Source organism: Dermochelys coriacea, chromosome 2 (genome assembly GCF_009764565.3).
Source record: "Dermochelys coriacea isolate rDerCor1 chromosome 2, rDerCor1.pri.v4, whole genome shotgun sequence".
Taxonomy (NCBI): Eukaryota; Metazoa; Chordata; order Testudines; family Dermochelyidae; genus Dermochelys; species Dermochelys coriacea.
The window spans coordinates 187053957-187070550 of NC_050069.1; the positions used below are offsets into that span (position 1 = coordinate 187053957).

The 16594-nt window shown below is 57.2% G+C and overlaps 2 protein-coding genes and 6 non-coding genes across 15 annotated transcripts in view; all 8 read left to right on the plus strand.

The window, feature by feature from the left end:
• The first annotated feature begins 385 nt into the window (after positions 1 to 385).
• LOC119852330 lies at positions 386 to 504 on the plus strand. The gene has a single exon (XR_005291600.1). It is a non-coding gene; the product is annotated as a 5S ribosomal RNA (ribosomal RNA).
• A 1118-nt stretch (positions 505 to 1622) lies between these two features.
• On the plus strand, positions 1623 to 1741 carry LOC119852362. The gene has a single exon (XR_005291630.1). It is a non-coding gene; the product is annotated as a 5S ribosomal RNA (ribosomal RNA).
• Positions 1742 to 2860: 1119 nt separating this feature from the next.
• On the plus strand, positions 2861 to 2979 carry LOC119852373. Its single transcript, XR_005291636.1, has one exon. It is a non-coding gene; the product is annotated as a 5S ribosomal RNA (ribosomal RNA).
• Positions 2980 to 4098: 1119 nt separating this feature from the next.
• Positions 4099 to 4217, plus strand: LOC119852336. Its single transcript, XR_005291605.1, has one exon. It is a non-coding gene; the product is annotated as a 5S ribosomal RNA (ribosomal RNA).
• A 1119-nt stretch (positions 4218 to 5336) lies between these two features.
• Positions 5337 to 5455, plus strand: LOC119852395. The gene has a single exon (XR_005291646.1). It is a non-coding gene; the product is annotated as a 5S ribosomal RNA (ribosomal RNA).
• Positions 5456 to 6574: 1119 nt separating this feature from the next.
• Positions 6575 to 6693, plus strand: LOC119852384. The gene has a single exon (XR_005291639.1). It is a non-coding gene; the product is annotated as a 5S ribosomal RNA (ribosomal RNA).
• Positions 6694 to 7040: 347 nt separating this feature from the next.
• On the plus strand, positions 7041 to 13082 carry TMPPE (transmembrane protein with metallophosphoesterase domain). Of its 3 annotated transcripts, none has more exons than XM_043508859.1 (2): positions 7041 to 7197; positions 11655 to 13082. In XM_043508859.1, exon 2 carries the CDS (start codon positions 11749 to 11751, stop codon positions 13066 to 13068), a length of 1320 nt encoding a protein of 439 aa, XP_043364794.1. In that variant the 5' UTR covers positions 7041 to 7197; positions 11655 to 11748; the 3' UTR covers positions 13069 to 13082. The 3 variants fall into 3 exon arrangements, with proteins under 3 accessions (XP_043364794.1, XP_043364793.1, XP_038245806.1); XM_043508858.1 differs by having other exon boundaries at positions 7041 to 7185; XM_038389878.2 differs by lacking the exon at positions 7041 to 7197 and adding an exon at positions 9617 to 9746.
• GLB1 (galactosidase beta 1) overlaps positions 7780 to 16594 on the plus strand; it is a 78664-nt gene continuing 69849 nt past the window's right edge. The window contains exon 1 of one of the 6 annotated variants that reach the window (XM_038389875.2): positions 7780 to 7952. In XM_038389875.2, the coding sequence (XP_038245803.1) occupies positions 7887 to 7952 (66 nt within the window). In that variant the 5' untranslated portion in view covers positions 7780 to 7886. Of the gene's footprint in view, positions 7953 to 9632; positions 9747 to 11740; positions 11871 to 16594 lie in introns of those variants that run through there. The other 5 variants (XR_006279241.1, XM_043508856.1, XM_043508853.1 and 2 more) reach the window with 5 other exon arrangements.

Below are 16594 nucleotides of genomic sequence, written 5' to 3' on the forward strand. Positions count from 1 at the left end.
GGGTGAGGCCCGGGAGCGGGCGTGCGTGCGGGCGGCATCCCGTTCGTGGGCGGTGCCTTTCCCCTGTGGGTTTTGGGTGGTAGTGTGTGTGTGTGTAGTTACTTGAGGGTGCCATGTGAAGAGGGAGTGCGTGGCGAGGGAGGAGCGGGGGGCGTATTTGTAGGGGGTGGGCAGGAGGCTTGGTCGCGGTGCGTGCGGGGCAGGGGTGGGGGGCTGCGTATGGTGTTGCGGGGCGTGAGCCTTGGGGTGTGGAGGGTGGGGTGCGAGTGCGGTGTTGCGTTGAGGCGTCGCGGGCCCGGGCTGGGGGGAGGGAATGGGTCCCGTGGAGGAGGCGGGGCGGTGTCTGTGGGCTCGCTTAAAGGCAGGCAAAGCGGCCAGCTGCAGCGTCTACGGCCATACCACCCTGAACACGCCCGATCTCGTCTGATCTCGGAAGCTAAGCAGGGTCGGGCCTGGTTAGTACTTGGATGGGAGACCTCCTGGGAATACTGGGTGCTGTAGGCTTTTGCCGGCCCTCGCCGCGCTGCCCGGCTGCAGGTCTGCCTCCGGCCCAGGCTTTTGCCGCCTCGTCCTCGCTGGCTTGCGCAAAAGAAAGGTCTCCCAGGCCGTAGCCAGCTCGCCCGCCGCAGCCCAGGGCGAGGCCTTTGGGCGCCCGTCCCGGTGGCGTCTTGGTTTTCTTACCGGCCGCAGCTCTTGCCCCCTTGGCACCAGGCGGCTGGGCGAAGCGGCGGCCGGCGCCCCAAGGCCGGTCTGCCCTCGAGCCCCCTGCCTGCCGCTTCAGCTCCGCCGCCGCAGGCTGGGAGAAAGGAAAGCCAGAAGCCTTGGCGTGCGGCGCAGCCCGGGCCTTTGGGGTGGCTGGTTTCGGGAAGCCCTTTGCCAGCATGCCTCCTTGGCAGCTGGCCCTTGAAAAGTGAGGGGAGAGAGGCAGCTGCTGCCCTTCTGGCCGGGAAGGCTGCCTGCGGGCCCGGAGCAGTCCCTGCCTCGGCTCGGGGCCAGTAAGTGGGAAGGTGGGTGCTGGTCGCCTCGGGGCTGGTCTCCCATGCTGCCTCCCCCGGGGCCTTGCGAAGCGGGAGACGGGTCAGGGCGAGGGCTCCGGGGCGCGCGTCCCGGGTTTCCCGGAGCGAGCAAAAGGCAGGCCAAGTGCGTCCCCAGGGAGGCGTGAGAGCTGTGGCGAGCGGCGGGAGCTGTGAGCCAAGCGGAGCGGGTTGTGTGGGAGCTGTCCCTGCGGGGTGCGTGCGGGTGAGGCACGGGAGCGGGCGTGCGTGCGGGCGGCATCCCGTTCGTGGGCGGTGCCTTTCCCCTGTGGGTTTTGGGTGGTAGTGTGTGTGTGTGTAGTTACTTGAGGGTGCCATGTGAAGAGGGAGTGCGTGGCGAGGGAGGAGCGGGGGGCGTATTTGTAGGGGGTGGGCAGGAGGCTTGGTCGCGGTGCGTGCGGGGCAGGGGTGGGGGGCTGCGTATGGTGTTGCGGGGCGTGAGCCTTGGGGTGTGGAGGGTGGGGTGCGAGTGCGGTGTTGCGTTGAGGCGTCGCGGGCCCGGGCTGGGGGGAGGGAATGGGTCCCGTGGAGGAGGCGGGGCGGTGTCTGTGGGCTCGCTTAAAGGCAGGCAAAGCGGCCAGCTGCAGCGTCTACGGCCATACCACCCTGAACACGCCCGATCTCGTCTGATCTCGGAAGCTAAGCAGGGTCGGGCCTGGTTAGTACTTGGATGGGAGACCTCCTGGGAATACTGGGTGCTGTAGGCTTTTGCCGGCCCTCGCCGCGCTGCCCGGCTGCAGGTCTGCCTCCGGCCCAGGCTTTTGCCGCCTCGTCCTCGCTGGCTTGCGCAAAAGAAAGGTCTCCCAGGCCGTAGCCAGCTCGCCCGCCGCAGCCCAGGGCGAGGCCTTTGGGCGCCCGTCCCGGTGGCGTCTTGGTTTTTCTTACCGGCCGCAGCTCTTGCCCCCTTGGCACCAGGCGGCTGGGCGAAGCGGCGGCCGGCGCCCCAAGGCCGCTCTGCCCTCGAGCCCCCTGCCTGCCGCTTCAGCTCCGCCGCCGCAGGCTGGGAGAAAGGAAAGCCAGAAGCCTTGGCGTGCGGCGCAGCCCGGTCCTTTGGGGTGGCTGGTTTCGGGAAGCCCTTTGCCAGCATGCCTCCTTGGCAGCTGGCCCTTGAAAAGTGAGGGGAGAGAGGCAGCTGCTGCCCTTCTGGCCGGGAAGGCTGCCTGCGGGCCCGGAGCAGTCCCTGCCTCGGCTCGGGGCCAGTAAGTGGGAAGGTGGGTGCTGGTCGCCTCGGGGCTGGTCTCCCATGCTGCCTCCCCCGGGGCCTTGCGAAGCGGGAGACGGGTCAGGGCGAGGGCTCCGGGGCGCGCGTCCCGGGTTTCCCGGAGCGAGCAAAAGGCAGGCCAAGTGCGTCCCCAGGGAGGCGTGAGAGCTGTGGCGAGCGGCGGGAGCTGTGAGCCAAGCGGAGCGGGTTGTGTGGGAGCTGTCCCTGCGGGGTGCGTGCGGGTGAGGCACGGGAGCGGGCGTGCGTGCGGGCGGCATCCCGTTCGTGGGCGGTGCCTTTCCCCTGTGGGTTTTGGGTGGTAGTGTGTGTGTGTGTAGTTACTTGAGGGTGCCATGTGAAGAGGGAGTGCGTGGCGAGGGAGGAGCGGGGGGCGTATTTGTAGGGGGTGGGCAGGAGGCTTGGTCGCGGTGCGTGCGGGGCAGGGGTGGGGGGCTGCGTATGGTGTTGCGGGGCGTGAGCCTTGGGGTGTGGAGGGTGGGGTGCGAGTGCGGTGTTGCGTTGAGGCGTCGCGGGCCCGGGCTGGGGGGAGGGAATGGGTCCCGTGGAGGAGGCGGGGCGGTGTCTGTGGGCTCGCTTAAAGGCAGGCAAAGCGGCCAGCTGCAGCGTCTACGGCCATACCACCCTGAACACGCCCGATCTCGTCTGATCTCGGAAGCTAAGCAGGGTCGGGCCTGGTTAGTACTTGGATGGGAGACCTCCTGGGAATACTGGGTGCTGTAGGCTTTTGCCGGCCCTCGCCGCGCTGCCCGGCTGCAGGTCTGCCTCCGGCCCAGGCTTTTGCCGCCTCGTCCTCGCTGGCTTGCGCAAAAGAAAGGTCTCCCAGGCCGTAGCCAGCTCGCCCGCCGCAGCCCAGGGCGAGGCCTTTGGGCGCCCGTCCCGGTGGCGTCTTGGTTTTTCTTACCGGCCGCAGCTCTTGCCCCCTTGGCACCAGGCGGCTGGGCGAAGCGGCGGCCGGCGCCCCAAGGCCGCTCTGCCCTCGAGCCCCCTGCCTGCCGCTTCAGCTCCGCCGCCGCAGGCTGGGAGAAAGGAAAGCCAGAAGCCTTGGCGTGCGGCGCAGCCCGGGCCTTTGGGGTGGCTGGTTTCGGGAAGCCCTTTGCCAGCATGCCTCCTTGGCAGCTGGCCCTTGAAAAGTGAGGGGAGAGAGGCAGCTGCTGCCCTTCTGGCCGGGAAGGCTGCCTGCGGGCCCGGAGCAGTCCCTGCCTCGGCTCGGGGCCAGTAAGTGGGAAGGTGGGTGCTGGTCGCCTCGGGGCTGGTCTCCCATGCTGCCTCCCCCGGGGCCTTGCGAAGCGGGAGACGGGTCAGGGCGAGGGCTCCGGGGCGCGCGTCCCGGGTTTCCCGGAGCGAGCAAAAGGCAGGCCAAGTGCGTCCCCAGGGAGGCGTGAGAGCTGTGGCGAGCGGCGGGAGCTGTGAGCCAAGCGGAGCGGGTTGTGTGGGAGCTGTCCCTGCGGGGTGCGTGCGGGTGAGTCACGGGAGCGGGCGTGCGTGCGGGCGGCATCCCGTTCGTGGGCGGTGCCTTTCCCCTGTGGGTTTTGGGTGGTAGTGTGTGTGTGTGTAGTTACTTGAGGGTGCCATGTGAAGAGGGAGTGCGTGGCGAGGGAGGAGCGGGGGGCGTATTTGTAGGGGGTGGGCAGGAGGCTTGGTCGCGGTGCGTGCGGGGCAGGGGTGGGGGGCTGCGTATGGTGTTGCGGGGCGTGAGCCTTGGGGTGTGGAGGGTGGGGTGCGAGTGCGGTGTTGCGTTGAGGCGTCGCGGGCCCGGGCTGGGGGGAGGGAATGGGTCCCGTGGAGGAGGCGGGGCGGTGTCTGTGGGCTCGCTTAAAGGCGGGCAAAGCGGCAAGCTGCAGCGTCTACGGCCATACCACCCTGAACACGCCCGATCTCGTCTGATCTCGGAAACTAAGCAGGGTCGGGCCTGGTTAGTACTTGGACGGGAGACCTCCTGGGAATACTGGGTGCTGTAGGCTTTTGCCGGCCCTCGCCGCGCTGCCCGGCTGCAGGTCTGCCTCCGGCCCAGGCTTTTGCCGCCTCGTCCTCGCTGGCTTGCGCAAAAGAAAGGTCTCCCAGGCCGTAGCCAGCTCGCCCGCCGCAGCCCAGGGCGAGGCCTTTGGGCGCCCGTCCCGGTGGCGTCTTGGTTTTTCTTACCGGCCGCAGCTCTTGCCCCCTTGGCACCAGGCGGCTGGGCGAAGCGGCGGCCGGCGCCCCAAGGCCGCTCTGCCCTCGAGCCCCCTGCCTGCCGCTTCAGCTCCGCCGCCGCAGGCTGGGAGAAAGGAAAGCCAGAAGCCTTGGCGTGCGGCGCAGCCCGGGCCTTTGGGGTGGCTGGTTTCGGGAAGCCCTTTGCCAGCATGCCTCCTTGGCAGCTGGCCCTTGAAAAGTGAGGGGAGAGAGGCAGCTGCTGCCCTTCTGGCCGGGAAGGCTGCCTGCGGGCCCGGAGCAGTCCCTGCCTCGGCTCGGGGCCAGTAAGTGGGAAGGTGGGTGCTGGTCGCCTCGGGGCTGGTCTCCCATGCTGCCTCCCCCGGGGCCTTGCGAAGCGGGAGACGGGTCAGGGCGAGGGCTCCGGGGCGCGCGTCCCGGGTTTCCCGGAGCGAGCAAAAGGCAGGCCAAGTGCGTCCCCAGGGAGGCGTGAGAGCTGTGGCGAGCGGCGGGAGCTGTGAGCCAAGCGGAGCGGGTTGTGTGGGAGCTGTCCCTGCGGGGTGCGTGCGGGTGAGTCACGGGAGCGGGCGTGCGTGCGGGCGGCATCCCGTTCGTGGGCGGTGCCTTTCCCCTGTGGGTTTTGGGTGGTAGTGTGTGTGTGTGTAGTTACTTGAGGGTGCCATGTGAAGAGGGAGTGCGTGGCGAGGGAGGAGCGGGGGGCGTATTTGTAGGGGGTGGGCAGGAGGCTTGGTCGCGGTGCGTGCGGGGCAGGGGTGGGGGGCTGCGTATGGTGTTGCGGGGCGTGAGCCTTGGGGTGTGGAGGGTGGGGTGCGAGTGCGGTGTTGCGTTGAGGCGTCGCGGGCCCGGGCTGGGGGGAGGGAATGGGTCCCGTGGAGGAGGCGGGGCGGTGTCTGTGGGCTCGCTTAAAGGCGGGCAAAGCGGCAAGCTGCAGCGTCTACGGCCATACCACCCTGAACACGCCCGATCTCGTCTGATCTCGGAAGCTAAGCAGGGTCGGGCCTGGTTAGTACTTGGACGGGAGACCTCCTGGGAATACTGGGTGCTGTAGGCTTTTGCCGGCCCTCGCCGCGCTGCCCGGCTGCAGGTCTGCCTCCGGCCCAGGCTTTTGCCGCCTCGTCCTCGCTGGCTTGCGCAAAAGAAAGGTCTCCCAGGCCGTAGCCAGCTCGCCCGCCGCAGCCCAGGGCGAGGCCTTTGGGCGCCCGTCCCGGTGGCGTCTTGGTTTTTCTTACCGGCCGCAGCTCTTGCCCCCTTGGCACCAGGCGGCTGGGCGAAGCGGCGGCCGGCGCCCCAAGGCCGCTCTGCCCTCGAGCCCCCTGCCTGCCGCTTCAGCTCCGCCGCCGCAGGCTGGGAGAAAGGAAAGCCAGAAGCCTTGGCGTGCGGCGCAGCCCGGTCCTTTGGGGTGGCTGGTTTCGGGAAGCCCTTTGCCAGCATGCCTCCTTGGCAGCTGGCCCTTGAAAAGTGAGGGGAGAGAGGCAGCTGCTGCCCTTCTGGCCGGGAAGGCTGCCTGCGGGCCCGGAGCAGTCCCTGCCTCGGCTCGGGGCCAGTAAGTGGGAAGGTGGGTGCTGGTCGCCTCGGGGCTGGTCTCCCATGCTGCCTCCCCCGGGGCCTTGCGAAGCGGGAGACGGGTCAGGGCGAGGGCTCCGGGGCGCGCGTCCCGGGTTTCCCGGAGCGAGCAAAAGGCAGGCCAAGTGCGTCCCCAGGGAGGCGTGAGAGCTGTGGCGAGCGGCGGGAGCTGTGAGCCAAGCGGAGCGGGTTGTGTGGGAGCTGTCCCTGCGGGGTGCGTGCGGGTGAGTCACGGGAGCGGGCGTGCGTGCGGGCGGCATCCCGTTCGTGGGCGGTGCCTTTCCCCTGTGGGTTTTGGGTGGTAGTGTGTGTGTGTGTAGTTACTTGAGGGTGCCATGTGAAGAGGGAGTGCGTGGCGAGGGAGGAGCGGGGGGCGTATTTGTAGGGGGTGGGCAGGAGGCTTGGTCGCGGTGCGTGCGGGGCAGGGGTGGGGGGCTGCGTATGGTGTTGCGGGGCGTGAGCCTTGGGGTGTGGAGGGTGGGGTGCGAGTGCGGTGTTGCGTTGAGGCGTCGCGGGCCCGGGCTGGGGGGAGGGAATGGGTCCCGTGGAGGAGGCGGGGCGGTGTCTGTGGGCTCGCTTAAAGGCAGGCAAAGCGGCAAGCTGCAGCGTCTACGGCCATACCACCCTGAACACGCCCGATCTCGTCTGATCTCGGAAGCTAAGCAGGGTCGGGCCTGGTTAGTACTTGGATGGGAGACCTCCTGGGAATACTGGGTGCTGTAGGCTTTTGCCGGCCCTCGCCGCGCTGCCCGGCTGCAGGTCTGCCTCCGGCCCAGGCTTTTGCCGCCTCGTCCTCGCTGGCTTGCGCAAAAGAAAGGTCTCCCAGGCCGTAGCCAGCTCGCCCGCCGCAGCCCAGGGTGAGGCCTTTGGGCGCCCGTCCCGGTGGCGTCTTGGTTTTTCTTACCGGCCGCAGCTCTTGCCCCCTTGGCACCAGGCGGCTGGGCGAAGCGGCGGCCGGCGCCCCAAGGCCGCTCTGCCCTCGAGCCCCCTGCCTGCCGCTTCAGCTCCGCCGCCGCAGGCTGGGAGAAAGGAAAGCCAGAAGCCTTGGCGTGCGGCGCAGCCCGGTCCTTTGGGGTGGCTGGTTTCGGGAAGCCCTTTGCCAGCATGCCTCCTTGGCAGCTGGCCCTTGAAAAGTGAGGGGAGAGAGGCAGCTGCTGCCCTTCTGGCCGGGAAGGCTGCCTGCGGGCCCGGAGCAGTCCCTGCCTCGGCTCGGGGCCAGTAAGTGGGAAGGTGGGTGCTGGTCGCCTCGGGGCTGGTCTCCCATGCTGCCTCCCCCGGGGCCTTGCGAAGCGGGAGACGGGTCAGGGCGAGGGCTCCGGGGCGCGCGTCCCGGGTTTCCCGGAGCGAGCAAAAGGCAGGCCAAGTGCGTCCCCAGGGAGGCGTGAGAGCTGTGGCGAGCGGCGGGAGCTGTGAGCCAAGCGGAGCGGGTTGTGTGGGAGCTGTCCCTGCGGGGTGCGTGCGGGTGAGGCACGGGAGCGGGCGTGCGTGCGGGCGGCATCCCGGTCGTGGGCGGTGCCTTTCGGCGGGGGGTGGGCGTGCATGGGGGTTTCGTGTCGCGGTGTGTGAAAATACCATCATGAAAATGCCAATGTTTGGCATGGTAGCTTAGTTTGCTTTGGTTTGCATCTGGGCCGGAGAGCAGCTGGCTTTGGTAATAGGTTTTATGGTAGGGGAAGGAAACGAGGCCTTTTCTTTCAAGCGTGGTTCTGTTTGCTCCTCCCGCCTGCACTCTGCCCGCCATAGGTCGCTGCTGTTCCCCCTGGGCCGTGTGCGAGGGTGGCTGTCGGGGGCTTTGGACTCCCGTCCCGAGGGCGCGGCGCGGCTGCTCTCCCGCCATCAGCTGACTCCAAGGCGTCACGAGACGCGGCTGGGAGGGGGCGGGTCACCGGGGCCGGCCTCTCCTGCGGCTCGCGCCGGCCATGCTTCGCCTTCTGGCCCCCGCGGCCGCGCTGGTAGCGCTGCTTCCCGCGGCGCTCGGCGGAGCTGTAAGTGTTTCACCGGGGAGTGAGCGCGGAGAGCTGCCTTGCTGGGGCTGCCGTCCCTGGCTCGGCTCCTGCGGAAGCGGGCACGCCCTGCGGCGGCCCCTTGCGCTGGGGCGGGTGGAGGGATCCCTGCGGGCGCTGAGGCCGCCTGTGACTGTGCAGGGAGATCGTGTGTCGAGACGCGGCTGGGGAGCCCGGGGAAGCACCACCTGGAGGCGAATTTGGGGTCCTATTTCCTCCCATTTCTTTTTATTCACACACGTTGCAAACATGGGGGGGGCTGAGTTGCGGCCTAGGTACAGTTGTCTGGCTCCCCACAAGCTCGTCCTCGGGGCTGACTGCACGAGGTGGGGTGCATGAGTTGGCCGCAGGGCAGGCACTCGTACTTTCCTCTGAGCCCCGATTCCAGTCTCTGTCTGGTGGGCTGGGTGCAAAGCGTGTGGAGCAGGGTAGTCTCTAGGGGCAACCAAGTCTGTGTTTTCCCAGAACAGGTGTGTCTGTCTCTCCCCACTCCTCAGGCTGTGCTAATGTGCAAGGTGCTGTCTAACTCTCCACCCAAGTGCAGTAGGGATATGATGCCTCAGGAGATTGCTGGAGCCTACTGCTCCTTTATTCAGCTTGGTTGGTGGACAGGACAGATGCGGGTTGCTACGGCCTTGTCTACACTGCCACTTTATAGCGCTGCATCTTTCTCGCTCAGGGGTGTGAGAAAACACCTCGGTGAGCGCTGCAAATTTCCGCGCTGTAAAGTGGTAGTGTAGCCCGTACCTCAGCACTGGGAGCTGCCCCCCTTGTGGGGGTGGTTTTTTTTTTTCTTGTTTGCTTGGGTTTTTTTTGTTTTTCATTTTTTTTTAAACAGCACTGGGAGAGCTCTCTCCCAGCGCCGGTGTTGCGGCTACACAGCCATGTTAAAGTGCTGCTGCGGCACGGCTTTAATGTTGCTCGTGAAGACATGTCCCTAAACACTGTTACCTTTCTTAGTAGAATCCTACCCACTTTCTCCTTGCCTGGTTATGAAGCTTTGATGCTGACCTTTTTTGAGGCAGTGTTTGCAATTTTTTCTCTTACAGCAAACAGATTTTGTGGTACCTTCTTTAGTGATGCACTTAGGGTATGCCTACACTGGCAACTTTCTGCGCAACAAGTTATACCACTTTTATGAAAGTGCTGGAATTAAACCGCTATTGTGAATCCACATTGTGCTCCTTGTGATGGTGGAGTGCATCCACATTAGCAGCTCTTGCAATGGCAAAGAGAGCAGTGCATTGTAGTAGCTATTCCACTGTGCAACTGGCCGCAGGGTGCTTTGGGAAGGGTTTGCAATGCCTCATGGGGCAGGCACAGCATCACATGATGCAGGTTTCCCAATCCCGTTGTTCCATGGGCATCCTACTATATTATCAGCTGCTTTTCAACTGAAGGTGGGGCGGGGGGGCACAGTGTGACAGGGAGCGCGCGCGCGCGTGTGTGTGTGTGTGTGTGTGTGTGTGTGTGTGTGTGTGTATATACAGGTGTACAGAGGGGGGAGAGACAGTATGTTTTGGGGGACAGAGTGTCAGCAGCATGCCGCAGGAAGCAAGCAACCCTAAGGCAGGGGGTGGGGGAAACCTTGATATCAGTCCCCGCTACCCTCCCCAGCTCGGGAGGGGTGCAGGTCTCCAGCAGAATTCAAAACAATGAGCAGAGCAGCCACAACACTTCCAGAGGCCAATTGATTGCTTTGTGCACTGTAATGTGTTTACGCTGCTAATACACTGCAGGAGCTTCTGAGCTTTAAGGCTTACAACTCTCGTCAAGGTGGGTGTTTGTGGGTGGGTTGTGGGGTTTTTTTTTGTTTGTTTGTTTTTTTTTCTTTCAACGCTGCAACTGAGGAACTTCTGCACACATAGTGACTTGGCAGCGTGTACACCTCAGGAGTTACACTGCAGAAAGCTGCTTTACTGCGCAGCAACTTGCCAGTGTAGACAAGGCCTTAGCTTTGCTCACTGCTTTCTGAACTCTCATCCATAATAGAGAGAAAATCCAGGATATCCAGAAAGCCATGAATTGTTATTAAAAAAGTCCCCTGCCTTTTGCTAGGCACATTTTAGCTTTTATTATTCAGAATCTATCGTGACAAGTTATACATTAGATGACTAGATCTTTAATTGTCTGTCTTGAATTTGTTTTTGTGCTGTTTTGCACTTGTCTGATGGTGTCAGAGCTCTGACAACATACCAGGTAGAAAATTATTAATTTACTAGCATGGGTTGAGAACGGGGAAGGGTATCTGTCTTTTCTCTGCCATTTTTAACGTGCTTTATCATGCTACTTGCTCTTTCTGTATTGATTTGCATCAGATTGCATCCAGTGTTACACAATCTTGCTAATGGCCTATATGAGTTGCAATACTTAAGCTTAAGGCCTGAGTGAAGAGTACTGTGGGAGTTCTAATGCAGCATTTCTTCTGGGTTTATGCATTTGAAGTAAACTCTTACTATTTTTTAAATAGTCATCTGTTCTAATGTTGTATACATATTCTAAAGAATGGGGAGTTTTGGTTTAAACTGACAGCAGCTTGTAACACAGTATGTGGTCTTTTTAATTATTTTGAAAAAGCAAACACTAGTTTAAAACTTTAAAAAAATCACGGTCGTGGCCTCTTGGTTTAAAAATAAAAAGGGGGGGGGGAAGAGACAGAATATCATCAGAATGCATATAAATGGGGTTTATTTATTGAGGCTGCAAGGTATAGACAAGGATGGTCTAGGTCTCAATAGTTCTTCAGCTCCCAGACCAAAACCCAGGTTGCTACAGAGTCTCCATAAATCCTAGCCTAGAATATGCAGGTGTGGAAGGGACTGCTGACCATACTAAATATATAATGTTCCTTTTAAACTAGCTTTCAAAATTCTGCTCACCATAAATGAGTAAACTATCATCTTGTGAAATGCAGGGCTGTATATTTTTTGGCCTGGGCTGGCAAATTTTCCTAACAACTTATCAGGCTGTCTTATAGGGATTTTTGTGCATGTCTCATTTTTTCCCCGCTATGGCTCATCTGAAGAGCAGAAGTAAGGGATGAGCTGTGGGAAGTGATTTGCATGCTCTGTGTTTGTGCTCCAGTGATCCTGAATGGCTGAAGGCTGGAACTGGATGATTGATGGTTATGTCATTATTCTGAGGTGAATGTAGTCACCATCATGGGTCAGTGATTTTTTTTTTTTTTAAAGCTCTTGAGACCGCAACATTATGTACCAGTGACACCTACTCTCATGGAATGGTGTTGTATTGAAATGGAGATTAGGTAGTTAGTGCAAAGTGTTAATTAACGATCGCTGTGTTTCTTGGATGGAGTAAGCAGGGTCTGGTAATATTTTATTGGTTATTGGAAAGCAATCATCACTGTATAATTTGTAAGACAATATCCCAAAATTGTGAGGAGAATTCTTATTACTGGTTTAGTAGCACAAAAACCTGTGAATAACTTATCAAAGTGAGGATGAGATACTATAGAGATCAGGACCGGGTTGTCAGAGTTCTAGATCCTTTTTATTCTAAGTTAATAAACCTTTTATAGCTATCCTTGATAGTGATAGTGGTCTCTCCACCAGCCTTGGTGTCCTGGGTGGTGGATGCCAAATAATATCTCTCTGGTTTCTAGACTGGGAAGGGAAGACAATTATGTCTTAATATCAAAAAGCTGATGTTGGTTCCTGGTTGCAGGCCGAGTTGACCAAGAAGTCCCTTCACAACCACATTCTAACCTACTGGAAACTCGTATAGAACAGGAAGGTGCAGGGACTGTCAGTCGGTAGAGATGATCTCCTTCAAGCAATTGCCGCTGGAAGCAAAGGCTGCGGTGGCTGCTGGAGTTGTCTTCTTCTCCATGATGATATCCCGGACCTTCCTGGCAGAGCAACTTGAGTTCGGTACACAGAGGTGGCTGCGGAGATTACAGATGGCACTGTTTGTTAATGCGCTAATGCTCATAGGTTCTCTTTACATCTGGAGATGTATAGTGACCACATTCTACAGACTTTCAGCTGCTTATTCCTATTGTTTCATACCATGGAAAATAGCTGTGCTAACGTTTCTAGCTTTGGCACACTCAAGCTTTTTTACATTGCTGTTTCTTGTTGCAGAAGAGCCCTATTTCTTTTCCTTAGCTTCTTACACATGTCTAGGAGCCTATATAATCCTTATTTTCTTTCTCTTCACTCTGGGCTCTGTAGAGCAAGTTTATAAACTCTTGGTCAGCAGAGCTGCTAAGACAAGTGGTATCAATAAGAGTAGTAAAACTGTGATGAAACCTGTTTTGGTTGTTATGGTGACAGTTGCTCTGACTGTTGTTGGGTTGTTGAATGCCTCCCAGCCTCCTGCAGTGACCTCAGTGGTGATTCCTGTTCACAAACTGCCTTTGTCCATGGATGGCCTGAAGGTGGTGTTGCTATCAGATATCCACCTGGGACCCACTGTAGGGAAGACTAAACTTGCAATGGTTGTGCAGATGGTCAAAGCTTTAAAACCCGATATCACTGTGATTGTAGGTGATCTGTCAGATTCTGAAGTGATGGCCATCCGACCTGCTGTTGAACCTCTTAGTGAGCTTAATTCCCCATTGGGAACTTACTTTGTCACTGGAAACCATGAGTATTATACTTCTGATGTCAACAGCTGGTTTGAATTACTGAAGTCATTTAACATTCATCCACTCCACAATGAGAATGTGAAGATCTCTTCTCCAAGGAGCAGCAATGATTGGTTCTGTCTGGCTGGGGTTGATGATATTGAAGCTCAGGTTATGCGCTATTCTGGGCATGGCATGGATTTAAAAAAAGCCCTAGTTGACTGCGGTGCTGATCATGCAATAGTACTTCTGGCTCATCAGCCACTGGCTGCAAAATGGGCTCTCCAAGATCGCCCAGACATAAATTTGATCCTTTCTGGCCACACTCACGGTGGGCAAATATTCCCTCTGAATGCTGGTGCCTATTTGCTGAATCCCTTCTTTGTTGGCTTGTATAAAGTTGGGCAGAGCACTTTCGTATATGTCAGCCCGGGGACTATGTATTATGGAATTCCAATGAGGCTGGGCAGCAGAGCTGAAATAACAGAGATCATCCTGCACTCTCCCTGAATGGTCTGCCAACTTACAAATTCTGTGTCCTTGTCATATATATAAAGGGAAGGGTAAACACCTTTTAAAATTCCTCCTGGCCTGAGGAAAAACCCTTTCACTTGTAAAGGGTTAAGAAGCTAGGATAACCTCGCTGGCACCTGACCAAAATGACCAATGAGAAGACAAGATATTTTCAAAGCTGGGGGCAGGGGGGAGGAAAACAAATCTGGGGGGGATCTGGGTCTGTCTGGGTGATGCTTTTGCCGGGGACAGAACAGGAATGGAGTCTTAGAACTTAGTAAGTAATCTAGCTAGATATGCGTTAGATTATGATTTCTTTAAATGGCTGAGAAAATAAGATGCGCTGAATGGAAGGGATATTCCTGTTTTTGTGTCTTTTTTGTAACTTAAGGTTTTGCCTAGAGGGATTCTCTATGTTTCGAATCTAATTACCCTATAAGGTATTTACCATCCTGATTTTACAGAGGTGATTCTTTTTACATTTTCTTCTATTAAAATTCTTCTTTTAAGAAACCGAATGCTTTTTCCTTGTTCTTAAGATCCAACGGTTTGGGTCTGTGGACACTTATGCAAATTGTGAGGATTTTTATCAAACCTTCCCCAGGAAGGGGGGTGCAAGGTTTTGATGAGGATTTTGGGGGGAAAGACGTTTCCAAACGGCTCTTTCCTAATAAAAAACCCGGTTAGACATTTGGTGGTGGCAGCGATAAGGTCCAAGGGCAAAAGGTAAAATAGTTTGTACCTTGGGGAAGTTTTAACCTAAGCTGGTAAAAGTAAGCTTAGGAAGTTTTCATGCAGGTCCCCACATCTGTACCCTAGAGTTAAGAGTGGGGAAGGAACCTTGACATGGTGGCAGAGCGGTGGGATTAATTTGAAATTATTTTGAGATCAATTTGAGATTTTTTTGAACCAAAAGCACAGATTTGAAAAGGAATTTTCTTTTCCTTTGGGCTGCTGAAAAGCAGAGTTTTGGCTGAAAGCAGTTAGTTTTTTCTCTGCTTTGGGGCCAGAGCAGAGACAAAAGGGAATTGTGTTTTGTGAGCTGGAGTTTTCTCTACCTAAAGGCAGGGTAGTTAACCTCCTGCAAGGAAATTCACCAGTCTTCACAGACCTGAAGTTCTTTTTACTTAAGAGCAACTAGAGGGGTTTTCTGCCTATTTGCCTGGAGACAAAGGTGTGTGGGGTTTTTTTTAGGATTTCTCTGTAGGCTGACAGTCACTATCAGAAAACATAGGTATCCAGGCATCACAGCAAAATTTTACAAGCCAAGTTTTTTTCGTTTTGGTTTTCTTTCTAACTCCCGGGTGTGAAGTTAGTTAAAAACAGAGAGGTTAGGATGACAGACTCCACGGTTCAACAAAAGCTGGAATTAGCCAGATTTGAGGCTGAGGAAAAACAAAAGGAATAAGAAAGACAGATAGAACTCATACAGAAAGAAATGGAGGCAAGGGAAAAAGAAAGGGAGGCTGCCCACAGGAGGGAAATGGAGACAAGGGCCAAAGAAATGGAGGAGAAGGAAAAAGAGAGGAAGCATGCACTGGAGATGGAGAAGGCAAAGGCTCAGCAGAATATACCAACAAACCCTAGCAATCCTTCTCCAGGTACCACTTCCCATTCCAGAAAGTTCCCCACCTACAAGGCAGGCGATGATACCAAGGCCTTCTTAGAAAACTTCAAAAGGGCCTGCCTTGGGTACAGCATCTCTACAGACCAATACATTGTAGAGCTGAGGCCGCAGCTCAATGGACCCTTAGCTGAGGTGGCGGCTGAAATGCCTAAGGAACACATGAACAAGTATGAACTATTTAAAACCAAGGTGAGAGTCCGAATGGGGCTAACACCCGAGCATTCCCATTGGTGATTCAGAGCCCTAAGGTGGAAACCAGACATGTCATTTACCCGACATGCCTACCACATTGTGAAACATTGGGATGCCTGGATATCAGGAGCAAGTGTTAAATCTCCAGAAGGTTTGTCCTTCCTAACGCAAATGGAGCAGTTCTTAGAGGGTATTCCTGAGGAAATAGAAAGATGCATCCTAGATGGGAAGCCCAAAACTGTAATCAAGGCGGGGGAGATTGGAGCCAAATGAGTGGAGGTGGCAGAAAAGAAAAAAACTGGTCGCAGTTGGAGCGGATACCAGAAGGGACACACTTGGACCACCCCCTACTACTGGGGGCTGCCCAAGGCCCCAACTACCCCCCAAGAAACCCTCCAGACACCTTATCATCCCGCCACACTGTTCTCTAGCAACCCACCTTGCCACAGTGACCCAACAGCTGGACGATGTTTTAAATATAACGAGCCGGGGCATGTAAAGGCGAACTGCCCCAGGAACCCCAACAGATTACAGTTCATTGCACTGGAATCACACCAGAGGTCCTCATGCCCAAATATCTCCCAGATACCCTTGGAGCGGAGGGAAACTGTGAGTGTGGGTGGGAAGAAGGTCACCATATGGAGGGACACCGGAGCACAAGTGTCAGCTATCCATGTTTCCTTAATGTACCCCAATTTAATCAGCCCAGAGATCCATGTGATGATTCAACCCTTCAAGTCCAACTCTTTCAATTTGCCTATAGCCAAGCCTCTCCAGTACAAGGGCTGGTCAGGGACGTGGACTTTTGCGGTCAGTGATGATTATCCCATCCCCATGTTGTTGGGGGAAGACTTGGCCATCATGTGAAGCTAGCCAAGAGGGTGGGAATGGTCACCTGCAGCCAGGCGAAACAAGCCGACACGCCCAGCTCTGTTCCGGAAACTTCTACCAGGACCCGGTCAGAGGTGATGGACCCAGACCCCAGGCCAATTTCTGCATCAGCAGTAGTGGATCCAGTCCCAGAGACCCAGACAGAGCCAGTCCCAGAACCGGAACCGGCGGAACAACCAGCACCAGACCAATTGCCAGCACTGAATCCAGTACTTGCAACCCCAACCCCAGAAGGCCCCACCGAACCTGAACCGGCAGCAGCCAATAATCCTACACAAGAGGCTCAGCCAGAGCCTGAACCCCAACATAGTGCACCAGCGGAGAGCGGTTCACAGTCAACGGAAACAGCCCCATCCCCTACATCGCTTCCAGAGGGACCAAGCCCAGATCCACAATCCAATGAGGAACTGATTCTCCAGCATCAAAGGAACAGCTCCAGACCGAACAGGAAATAGATGGAAGCCTCCAGAGAGCTTGGACGGTGGCACGGAGCAACCCACCACCTCTCAGCTCTTCTAATCGATCCAGGTTTGTTGTAGAAAGAGGACTTTTATACAAGGAAACTTTTTCTGGTGGACACCAGGAAGACTAGCATCCTCAGAGACAGTTGGTAGTTTCAACTAAGTACCAGGTCAAGCTCTTGAGCTTAGCCCACGATCATCCTAGTGGCCATGCTGGGGTGAACAGGACCAAAGACCGATTGGGGAGGTCATTCCACTGGGAGGGAATGGGCAAGGATGTTTCTACTTATGTCCAGTCTTGTGAGAGATGCCAAAAAGTGGGAAAACCCCAAGACCAGATCAAAGCCCCTCT

Excerpts from the sequence above, each read along its gene's own strand:
- TMPPE (XM_043508859.1), top strand. The coding sequence starts at position 11,749 with ATGATCTCCTTCAAGCAATTGCCGCTGGAAGCAAAGGCTGCGGTGGCT.